The sequence below is a fragment of the Caretta caretta genome, chromosome 14 (genome assembly GCF_965140235.1).
Source record: "Caretta caretta isolate rCarCar2 chromosome 14, rCarCar1.hap1, whole genome shotgun sequence".
In the NCBI taxonomy this organism is placed as follows: Eukaryota; Metazoa; Chordata; order Testudines; family Cheloniidae; genus Caretta; species Caretta caretta.
The window spans coordinates 7,422,933-7,435,101 of record NC_134219.1 but is presented as its reverse complement, the minus strand read 5'-3'; the positions used below and the strand labels follow the sequence as shown (position 1 = coordinate 7,435,101).

The 12,169-nt window shown below is 39.2% G+C and overlaps 1 protein-coding gene across 7 annotated transcripts in view; it reads left to right on the top strand.

The window, feature by feature from the left end:
• The window catches only part of CEP112 (centrosomal protein 112), a 361,941-nt gene that overhangs the window by 39,955 nt on the left and 309,817 nt on the right, over window positions 1-12,169 (top strand). For 6 of the 7 annotated variants that reach the window (XR_007352397.2, XM_048817467.2, XM_048817463.2 and 3 more), the window contains 2 exons: window positions 1,338-1,385; window positions 1,515-1,592. The exons of the other annotated variant lie outside the window; for it this stretch is intronic. Coding sequence is in view for 5 of the 6 variants with exons in the window: in XM_048817467.2 (XP_048673424.2) it covers window positions 1,338-1,385; window positions 1,515-1,592 (126 nt within the window). In the remaining variant the exon portion in view is untranslated. The remainder of the gene's footprint in view (window positions 1-1,337; window positions 1,386-1,514; window positions 1,593-12,169) is intronic. 7 annotated transcript variants of the gene reach the window in all.

The following is a 12,169-nucleotide window of genomic DNA, read 5'->3' as shown; positions in this document are numbered from 1 at the left end:
TTGTTTCCTCTCACTTTCTCTACCACACTAATTTCATTTTATCTCCTTTCCTTACACCAAGGATACGATGGTCTCTTTTGTTCACCTTTGTCTGTTCATATCTGCTGTCAACCCAATGTGAATCGGTAACTTCCTTGGTAATTTTTAAGATGATGATGTCCCTTCAATTCCATTATGCTGGAATATTTTTGGAAAGCCCTTACTGCACTTATTTAAATGTACAATCACTGTTTTTATGATGAAAATGAATAGCAAGGAAATAATGTCCTCATTTTAGTAAGTGAATGTGGTCATTGTAAAAAGTTGAACTTTGATTTTTCTTTCCGAAATACAGTGATGCACATTAAATAATACAGGTAACTTTTTGTTTAAAAGAAGGTCTGGTTGGTCTGCTATAATAAATTCCTGCAAGGTAAATAGTGATGGGTTATTTAGAAAAAAGCTTAAATGTTTTAAACTATTGGCTTGGCTATAGTGATGATCTTGAATGTATATAGCACTTTTCATCCAAATGGAACCTAGAAAGTTTAAAAACATTACTGTGTGTGTAAAGTATGCTCACATTGTGCATCTTTGAACTATAGCCACCTCTGGGGTGATATATGACAACTCTTCAGCAGCACATAAGAATACAACATAATACTTTAGGACAGGAAATGAAGAATACTGTGTCAGATTGAAATTACAGAGAGATTAAGTCTCCTTCTTTCATTTATAAATTCAAAAAAGTGGCAAGCACTCTTGATATATTTCGTATTTGCCATGCCTGATAGATCAGTTTAATCTTCTCTAAAAATAAAGGACTTAATGTTGTAAGATGTGTATTGCAATCACATTTTCATTCCAAATCTTCATACCACATTTGACAGATTTATATTCTTGAAAGCATTTCCTGGATGTTATGCATTCTGTGTGATATGATGTTTGAATCTCATAATTAGAGAAAATTAAGTGAGATATAGCTGTCTGATAGAGGAAGTGGTTTGTGCACAGTGTTTCAAATGCAGTTCTTAAAGTTTGTGATTGAAAGGGCTGCTGTAATTATACAGTACTTTTAATGAATTTTTCTTTTTACAGTGAGTTCCATGTATGATCGTTGTTTGTGTAGTCGTAGTCAATTATGTTTTTTGGAAAAAACACTACATTGAATTTTTCTCTCTGTTTAACCAGTGGAAAGCCAGATTAACTCCACTGAACCTAACAAAGTATATTTGTATTTACATCTACTTTTGTAAATCTTTGGCCATAGTTTTTTAAAGTTATTTTATAAGAAATAATGATGAAAAGCTATGTCATGTGGTCAGTAAGCTGCTGTTGTACGATGTCTTGTTTTCCAGCTAGAAAATCCAAGATATTTGCGAGAGAAGCCCATACCTCTGTCTCTGGTAGGTGTTATATTCCCTTGATGATTTTTGGAGGTAGACTGTATGTTGCCTTTTATATTTTTCACTTGAGAATGATTCTCCTCAAGGTAATGCTTTGAACTTTTAAATATGAACTTTCTCATTCAATAGATGACACCCAAAATAGGCTTGGGAAAAATTAGCACTTTTCGTGATGAACAGTCCCTGTTTCGCATGCATGAAAAAGAGGTAAGATACTTCTCAAATATCTGGATCTTTAAATGTCCTAAAAAAAAAATTCATTCTAGTGAAATAAGTGATGTTTTGATCAGCAATCTCTGTTCTTTCTAAGAAGAAAGGGTATGTGATAAAAACAGTATATGTATACCAATGTAACTATGGATATACTGGAAATCTTGCTTAAGACAATCTACTTCAAGGTCACTGAGTTTGTGCTAAGCAAATAAATTATTTTATAACAATTTAGGAAAAAATGACACCTTCAATATTTAAAGAAAAATTGTACATTGGTAGCCCTTAAAAATGTCAGTTAATTTCCTTTGGTCCTGCAAAGACTTACGGATCATTAACTTTCCCCACGTGATTAGTCCAATTACTAGAATCTGAGGAAGGTGTCATGGGATGTGGGAGGTGGACAAGAGACTTCAGGCTGTGAGAATTATTTCTGAAAATCTGTAATGTATTAAATAATGTACCACTTCCTATGAACATAAATTAGGGGTATAATGGATTCTGGTGAGATGAACAAAGCACTCAAGCTTTGCTCTTATGGCTGATATCTTCACCAGAGCTCCTGGATGGAATTTACAGTCTTATTATGTACAATGTGGGGCACATTATTCCTTGTACTATAAAACCAAATCCTTTAATACTGTAACAGGGAAATCTTTTTATGACATGCTTGTATCTATATTATTGTGACATCTTTGCCATTCCATCTGTACATATTCTATTTCACTGATGCATGTTAGCGACTTGGAGACTGTAGGCACATACTGTGCATTTTATTATGCTCTGTCAGCCTAAGAAGCTGCTAGACTAGCAACTTGAAACTATTAGTGTTCTGAGGGTTAAACTTCCAAACCTTCAGCTAAGAGTTGAGATCCATAAAACTTGTACATTACATCAGCCTAAATATCCCACAGTTCTGTTTTCGTGTTGTTGTTTTGTTTGTGCAGGTTACAGTATTCAATTTTTATTAATCAGGCCATGCATCAGATGATATACATGGTGTGTGGGATAAAAGTAGCAGGCTGCAAATTTTATTTATTTCAGTAACAGACTGGAGTGCGTGGGATGGCAACTGTCTCCTCTACTCTACCCCTTTGCCCTCGAGCTATCAGGCAATTATTTGAGTCCAGTGTGGGATAGTTGAGTTTGCTGATCCTGTGCCTAACCCCTGGATGGCCTGTAACTGGGAATTTGATGCTTGAGACCATTTGTGTGTGGGATGAGAAATGCAGATAGAGGTGACTCAGTCTATGTGAGACTCAATTACCCACTGCCCTGAGACCAACTGTGTCAGATGCCATTGGCTTCCTGGATGCTGTGCTTGGATGTGCTTGCACTGGATGCTCACTGCTAGTTGAAACATTTTTATAATTTTCCATTTTAAATTGTAACTAACCAAACAGGTTCTCAGGCTGGCATGGGAGAGTTTTAAAAAGCAAACAGATAACCTCCTCTTCCACTCTCTTGGATATTGGCCTATTTTACACAATGGGAAAATCCCTTCCTCTTCCTGACCCTGAAAAGGCAATCTGGCTAGGCCCATGGTGGACCAGGGAATTCTAGCCAGACAACTACAAAACAGGGTGAGTTTCGGTGAGTGCATGCTTTGTGTGCTGGCTTGTAGCTCACACTCAGGAGAAGGCCTCTTATTCCCCAAGAAGGAGGAGCTGCATGAACCAGTCAGCTGCTCCTGCCTACCCTGAACAGGTCAATCAGAGCTTGAGAGGTATCACTGCAATACTGCCCATGGATACTCAGGCACCTTGCTACCACCTCTCCTTAACTTAGGGAAGCCTTGTCTGTATCTGCCAGGGGTCAGCTCCCTGACTGTCCCAGTCACACGCAACACAGGTGCTCCCCTCTCAGACCATGTGGGCTCTGCTGTCCCTCATGCAGGCTAGCAATAGGAACACTGCAACCCCTGAGTCCTCTGAGCATCACCCTGTCTTATCCAGCTCCTTATCCACTGAACACTCACAGAATTATTACACCTGCTCACAAAGGAACAGTGCAGTACAGCTTACTAGCTATACCTTAGACCCCATCTCTGCTTAACACACAGCACTTAGATATGTGTATAGTAAAAACAAGACCAAGTTTATTTAACAAAGAACAGAGTCAAATGATAGGAAACAGAAACATTGGAAACAGGGTGATATGTAGTACCAGAAATTACATTTTAGAGCCTAAACTAACAAGATGTCCTCTTGTCTAATAAGGTACTAGTTATCTCAAAGTCTTTCTCAGAGCATTTTTCAGGATGGCTGAGATTCTTTTCATGAGATTAGCCCACTGGCAACTTGCCTTCCCAGATGAAGGATAGAATCAAGGATGCCAGAGCATCTTTCTGCACCCCAGATACATCAGACCAGTCCTTTTTTTCTTCACTTATCAAACAGGATTGTCACCCTGCTGTTTATCTATTCCTGTTAATTTTCCTTCTGAAGTCCCCTGAGGTTCTTTACTAGCCTTTGATTCAATGTGCTTATTGTCTTGTATTGTAATACACATACATACACATATATAAGACAGGTGACCCACAGACTCCACCAGGAGGAAGGAAACATTTCTCTCTAGCTAACCATTGTGTATTGTGTCTTACAATACAAGACAATAAGCACACTGAATATACATATACATGATCTCCTTACATATTATCCATGCATACATTTCTCAAAAATTTTGATGACCACTGTGACACAGGCTTTCAGGAGAAATCTTCCATGACACACTTTGGTGAACTAGAATGTAAATACCAGACCCAGGGGATGCCTGTAAACTTTATGCACCCCTGTTCCCTCTGCCAGTTGCCATCAAGAGGTCCTTGGTCACAATCACCTACCCTTGTTCATGCTTTTCCTGTGTGCCCAGGAAGGCATACTTTCTATGTGCCCCCACCCTCTAAAACCTGAAAAGAGCTCTACTGTGTCCATCTCCTGCTGGTCCAACAGAAAACCTCACCCCTTGTTTGGTGGAGGGGGTAGTTCTTAATGACACTATAATAAATAGGATATTGATTGTTAACCAGTGATGTCTAGAACCTTAGCTAGTATAAATCCAGTTTTTCTCAACTATGTTTCTTTTATTATCCTTCATCAGAAATGGTTGGCATTTTCTGAGATGATAGATGTTTTGTATCCATGTCCAGATCTTTTCAGGTTATATCAAAGGAAAAACAATGCCTTTGTTGTTTGCATATGTTAGATCCACCTGCTTTTTGCTCCAGTTTTGATTCCATATTATTTTTGAACGTTTATTATTGGATGCTGTTCTAGTAATTTTTTCTTTAGAATATGTTTGTGAATAATTAAGAGGAAATGGTCACTTTTGGGTAGGTCTTGCATGTAATGAGATCTTTGCTTTTTAAGATGACATTCTGGTACTGGAATAAACATCTGATTACTACCATGTTTGAGCCCTGAAAGAGGGAGAAAGCTGTGAACCTGTTCATTTATTGCATCTAAGATTCATTTTGAATTTTTTTGTGGTTCTTTGTGTTTCCACACCCTGGGTTTGTGTGTGTGTGCTCTACATGGAATGCCTTAATTTTTTGTGGCTTCTCTAAGAAGTTTGAAAATACATTGTGAGTTGGTGTATAGCTTGAAATGTGTCCTGTAAACATCCTGGCCCAAAAAAGAATGGACTGTTTTGCTTAATAACCCCATGATAATTGTTTTGTGATACCCGCTCCTCCACCCCTCCATGCAGTAATGTTCCTTACAAACAGTACAGCAGAACTCTAATTATATGACTAGAATGATGGACATGAAACCTATTCTGCATATACAATTTTTTTTCAAAGCAACGTATTAAAATTTGAGAACACCACTTTCATCTGACTAAAATAAATTCCCTTGTAAATGTGAGGTGAACTAGGTTAGCTTTTAAAAATCTGCACATTCGTACTTGATAGGTTTTTTCTTATAAAATGTTTTTCTTCCCTCACCCCCTTTTTAAAATTCATGTTGTATTTATTTTACCTTAATATGCCAAATCCTGCTTTTCTCAACAAATCTTAGTAGTCCTATTGATGTTATTATATTTTATTCATTTATTTTGAGTTTATAAAATATCAGTCTACTCTATGCTCTGGGCTCTCTCGTGTAAAGATTGTCTATATAAAATAAATACCTTGTATTTTATAGCAAGCTGCTCAGCTCACCATAATAATTACATGAGCATCAGACAAAAACAGTAAATATAATGAAACAAATTGCCCCCATTCAGCAGTCCTTCCCCAAATTCATAAGTAAAAAGATGGGCCTTGCACATTGTCCAGAAAGTTAATGACTCCAGAGCCAGTGGACCAAGTTGGGGGAAAGCAAATTCCATGACATATTTAAAAAATGGAAAACAAAAAAAGATTTACACATACTTAATTTTAAATCTATAAACTACACTGCTGAAAGTTTAAAGCACAAGTACGTAATTCAGTAAACTATCCATAAATACTTAGAACTGCATAGAACTCCAAATCTATTAGCCAGAGTTGGAAAGGGTAGGGCCATCATCTGCAAACAATCAGTTCTCCTGCCCTTTAATACTGGATGTTTATAAGAACAATAAAACTTAGAAATGTCTTAACTTTATATATTTATTTGAGCATAAACTTTCGTGGGTAAAAACCTCACTTCTTCAGATGCATGGAGTGAAAATTACAGATGCAGACATAAATATACTGACACATGAAGAGAAGGGAGTTACCTCACAAATGGAGAACCAGTGTTGACCGGGCCAATTCGATCAGGGTGGATGTAGTCCACTCCCAACAGTAGATGAGGAGGTGTCAATTCCAGGAGAGGCAAAGCTGCTTCTGTAATGAGCCAGCCACTCCCAGCCCTTATTCAAGCCCTAATTAATGCCATGTACACTGGCCAAACCGGACAGTCCCTATGTAAAAGAATAAATGGACACAAATCGGACATCAGGAATGGTAACAAACACAAGCCAATGGGAGAACACTGCAGTCTCCCTGGACATTCTGTTACAGATTTGAAAATAGCTATACTTGAACAAAAAAACTTCAGAAGCAGACTTCAAAGAGAAACAGCAGAACTAAAATTAATTTGCAAATTTAACACCATTAATTTGGGCTTGAATAGGGGCTGGGAACTGCTGGCTCATTATAGAAGCAGCTTTGCCTCTCCTGGAATTGACACCTCCTCATCCACTGTTGGGAGTGGACTACATCCACCCTGATCGAATTGGCCCAGTCAACACTGGTTCTCCATTTGTGAGGTAACCCTTCTCTTCATGTGTCAGTATATTTATGTCTGCATCTGTAACTTTCACTTCATGCATCTGAAGAAGTGAGGTTTTTACCCACGAAAGCTTATGCTCAAATAAATCTGTTAGTCTTTAAGGTGCCACCAGACTCCTTGTTGTTTTTGTGGATACAGATTAACACGGCTACCCTCTGATGCTTAACTTTATATGTACATGATGGCTAATCCTAAAACAATCAGTAGAAAAAAAAACCTTTGGCCTAGACATGAGGAAGAGCAAGACTGGGTGGCAACACTTCCATGACTAATGAGGGAATTAATCTGAAAAGCTGCTCCCCATCAACAACTACTAGTCCAACTTGATACTCGATCACACTGAGCAGGCTTGTGTAGATGTCACTTTTCCTGCCTTGCTTTGGTATTGCCTAGTCCTTTGGATTGGCAGTATTCAAAACCACCAATTGTGCCAGGACATGGTAAGACAGGGTTTCATTAAAAGTGGAATAGAAAATAATAATAATAATCAGAAGCACACTTATGTCAGCTGAATAATATTGTGAACTCATGCAAATAGCAGGAATTCACACTAAGAGCCTCTGTAAAACACTCAACAAGTGATTCTGTTGAAATTGCAAAGTCTCCTGCAAACCACACAGTGGGGGATCCAGTCCCTTTTGCTTATGGTACTGTACTGTGGACTATTTTTAACTTGAAAGTATTTCACAATCACCATATGCTTACTATTAACCAGGAGGCTTAAATGTGTTTTCTTCTTAGTTTGACTGTGAAGCTCAATTAAAAGTGAGGCCTTTTCATTTAGAGTATGGGAATATATTAACAGAAAAGTGCTGTACAGCTGTACAAAGGAAAGTTTTTCTAAAGATTTAGCTTTTTTTCAACTTCTTTGTGGTAAAAGGGGAGAGCATTAAATAAAATAACTGTGGTTTTTTGTTTTTAACCTTTAGCCCTTCATTCATAAACCTTCCCTGCACCTGTTTTAACTCTCTAATGCCAAACACATGGCCGTTTTCAATGATAACCACATCACAGAGTTGTTCAAATGTGAGCATCATCAGGCAGTGGTTTGTAGTAGTTTTTTCCCCAATGCTTCTGACATGGATTAAACCATTTGGGAAACTGTCATCACTGAAAAATCTTGGATTCAGACAAGGAAGAGGCAACAAAACAAGGGCAGATCAGTTTTCAGCAGTTCAGAGCAACTGAGAACAGATGGCAGGAATGGTTTATCTTGAGAAATAGGCAAGCTCCCTTTGAACTTCACCTCCACCCATCCTGAATGCCACCCACCCGTAGAGTGAAAAAAGGAGTGAAGTCCTTATTTATGTTTTTCAAAAACACAAAACTGATTATGTTGCTAAAATTTGATTTTGAACCTCTTGTGGAGTAGAAAACAAATCTATTTATATGAATCTACTATTATTTTAGTGGTTGTTGGTAACCCCCAATCAATTTACTTGACATAAAATACTTCATTTTGGAACTACTTTGTGTTTTTTTTAATTGTTTCTTTAATTATTTCTTCTATTCCATATTTTTTCAGTTTCACATTTTTTATTCTTTGCTAGAACATTTTTTATCTTTGTTGTCTTTATTATCTCTCTACAACAGAATTTTTCCCCCCAGTAAGCAAGGTATCTAAACTCAGTACATGCTCAGCAGATCTGAAGCAAGCATATTTTAAGTCACTTAACATTCTGCTTTTCTAATGTTACTAGAATGCAAATAACTTGCAATAAAAAAATTTGTCAAGAGACAAACTTTTATTTATTTATTCTTTTAATCTAAAGGTTATTATAGTATAACCACGAATTCTACTGTAAGAGTATTTACAGGGCTTGTGAAGGAAGTCTCATTATATTCTCTATAGTGCTGCTTACTCGATTGTAGATGAGGCAATTATCGAAGGCTATGTTGGGTGTAACAATTATGTTATGAAGCTTGATATGTGACTTGTGAGACAGGGAAGGGAAGTATGCAGTGTAGTTGTAGCTATGTTGGTTCCAGGATATAAAAGCTACATCGACACTGTGCACCTCACAAAAATGCGTCTCTGCTGCTGCAACTGCGCCGTTATAAGTTACACTGTGTCGCTGCTCTTTATTGCCGGGAGAGAGCTCTCCCGGTGACAAAACCACTTCGGGCGGAAGCTTCTTCGCCAGGAGCACAGCTCCCGCTGACGAAGCGCTATCCACACCAGCACTTTTCGTAGTTAAAACTTTTGTCATTCAGGGGCTGCTGTTTCACACCCCTGAGCAACAAAAGTTTTAATGATGAAAGTACCAGTGTAGACAAAGCCTAAGGGCTTGTCTACATTACCCACAGGATCAATGGGCAGCGATCAATGCAGCGGGGGTCGATTTATCGCGTCTAGTCTAGATGCGATAAATCGACGGCCAAGCGCTCTCCCTTTGACTCCGGTACTCCACTGGAGCGAGAGCTGCAGGCGGAGTTGACGGGGCAGCGTCAGCTGTCGACTTACCGCAGTGAAGACACCACGGTGAGTAGATCTAAGTACGTCGACTTCAGCTACGTTATTCAGTATGTGGCTGAAGTTGCGTAACTTAGATCGATCCCCGCCCCCGTGTAGACCAGGCCTTAGAGAGACAAGGTGGACGATGTAATATCTTTTATTGGACCAACTTCTGTTGGTGAGAGAGGCAAGCTTTTGATCCATACAAAGGCCTATGGCTGCAGAGGTGTTAATGGGCCACTTTACCTTGAAGGATCCCTTACAATATATGCTAACTACTTATGCTAAACAATCTGTTCCACCTTACAGTTTGCGATGATGCTGGTCGTTCCTTTTTCAGACTGGAGGAAGAGCTCTGTGTAGCTCAAAAGCTTCTCTCTCTCACCAACAGAAGTTGGTCCAATAAAAGATATTACCTGATCCACCTTTGTCTCTCGAAGTAAAGAAAAGTTCAGTTTTTACAGTTTGTCATTTGATTATGGTTGTAGTTCTGACATTTCATGTTTTGATCTTGGACTCCTGTGCTAAACTTTTTGTTGTGTGCTGTGCTGGGCTTAAAAAGGACCACGCAGGTGTCTTCCCCACCTACTGTGTTTTGGCTCTGCCTGTGAGAAACTGTCAGTTTGTCTGTTCATGTAGGCGGCTTGGCTGGTGGGTGTGGGTGAGTGTGGTGGGGAATACAGAGGTCTGGGGGCTCTGATATCCAGAAATGATGTGGTGATGAGAGGAACTTGTGTTGAGGGCAGTGGGTAATTTTCCTTGGGAGGTATGGAATGTTTGCTGGGTAACTTACCCTGGTTTGCCATGTGGGGTGCATGGTGAGAGAGTTCATGGTGAGGAGAGAGGAGAGCTGAAGAATGGGTGGGTAGTTGTACAGCCGTGGAGGATTGGGTGAAGGGGAACTTTTTCCCTGGAAGGGGATTTTAATGGTTAGAAATTGGAGGATGGTGATGGGGGAGAATTTTGTACCTATTGGGGAATGTATTCTGTACAAGAAATGGCCCTTTTTCAACTAAGTGACTGTGTGAACTTATTTTTGTAACAATCATCCTCTGATTTCTCCGTTGGCATATGGTAGATCTCACTTGTTGTATCATATGTACAATTGGATTATAAGTAGGGCCCTACCAAATTCACGGTCCATTTTGATCAATTTCATGATCATAGGATTGAAAAAATTGTAAATTTCATGATTTCAACTATTTAAATCTGAAATTTCACCGAGTTGTAATTGTAGGGATCCTAACCCAAAAAGGAGTTGTGTGTGTGTGTGTGTGTGGGGGGGTGTCGCAAGGTTATTGTAGCAGGGGTTGCGGTACTGCTACCTTTACTTCTGCGCCACTTCTGGCGGTGTTGCTGCCTTCAGAGCTGAGCAGCTGGAAAGTGGTGGCTGCTGCCCGGGAGCCCAGCTCTGAAGGCAGAGCCGCCGCCAGCAGCAGCAGCAGCGCTGATGTAAGGATGGCACAGTATGGTATTGCCACCCTTCTGCGCTTCTGCCTGCAGAGCTGGGCCCTCTGTCAGCAGCTGCCATGCTGCGGCTGTCCAGCTCTGAAGGCAGCAGCGCAGAAGGAAGGATGGCATGGTATGGTATTACCTCCGTGCTGCTGCTGCTGCTGCTCTCCGGCTGCCCAGCTCTGAAGGCAGCACAGAAGTAAGGGGGGTGGCAATACCCCCTAAAATAACCTTGTGACCCCCCTGCAACTCCCTTTTGGATCAAGACCCACAGTTTGGTCTCCCCCATGAAATCTATACAGTATAGGGTAAAAGCTCACAAAAGACCAGAGTTCACAGTCTGTGATGTGCTTCTCATGGCCATGAATTTGTTAGGGCCCTAATTATAAGCTCCTTATTGCAGGGACTTTCTTTGTTTCTCTTCAGAGCCTAGCACATTTTTGGTACTACCGTAATATAAAAAATGATTCATCTGCATCTAGGTATAATAACCATGCTACTGTGACATTTTTATAGTTAAATGTCTACAGGTTTTGAGATGTTGAAAATGGAGTAACTCTGTCACCTTGTGGACACTTTGACCTGCATTTTGAGGATTAGCAAATGTAGAGTCCATCCCTCATTCAAGAGGGAGAGAGAAGAAATGGGTTGACAGGTGAGTAGAAATGGAGGGCTACAGAAACTGAGACTCAGATTAAAGAGAACAATGATAAGAAAAATGTGAAGTTAACGAAGCGAGAGAATTATAGAAGAAAAATGAACAAAGCATTTTAGAAAGATGAAAATGATAGAAAAATAATTCAGTGGATTTGGACATTGAACAAGAGTGAAGGAAAAAAATGCATCAAGCAGTGGAAGGCTGGCTGGAGGACCGAGATATGGTCTTAAGTCTGGCAGTTTGACTCACCAGACTGGCTTCTCCTTTCATTAGTTTTATGAAGTGGTCAGTGTGAATGAACTTTTTAAAGGTTTTGATTCTTCCTCTTAATAGCTTTATTCCATGGGAAAATATTTAAACATACGAATTAGACATTTAATGCATACTTGATTAAGAGCAATTAATAAAAACTAATTTGGTGACAGCATTCTAAAGGATGACTCTTGTAATTAACTTGAGCTTTTAAAAATGTAAAATTAAAATTGCTATGCTTTGGGCTACATCACAGAGTAAACATTTTTCTCTTAATTAAAAATAGATATTTTTGTCATTTTTGCCAAGAATGTTATAAACTCTGTCAGCATTGTTTTCCGGAGCATTATAATAGGGTGTGTGTGGGTGTGTGTGTGTGTTTTGTTTATATAGAATAAATGAGCAAAGAATAAAGTTATATAGAATAAAAATAAAACACACAACACACATGCGGAACCTTAAGAGCCTGAAGCCTGGGCGAAAAGGTTTAAGCTGA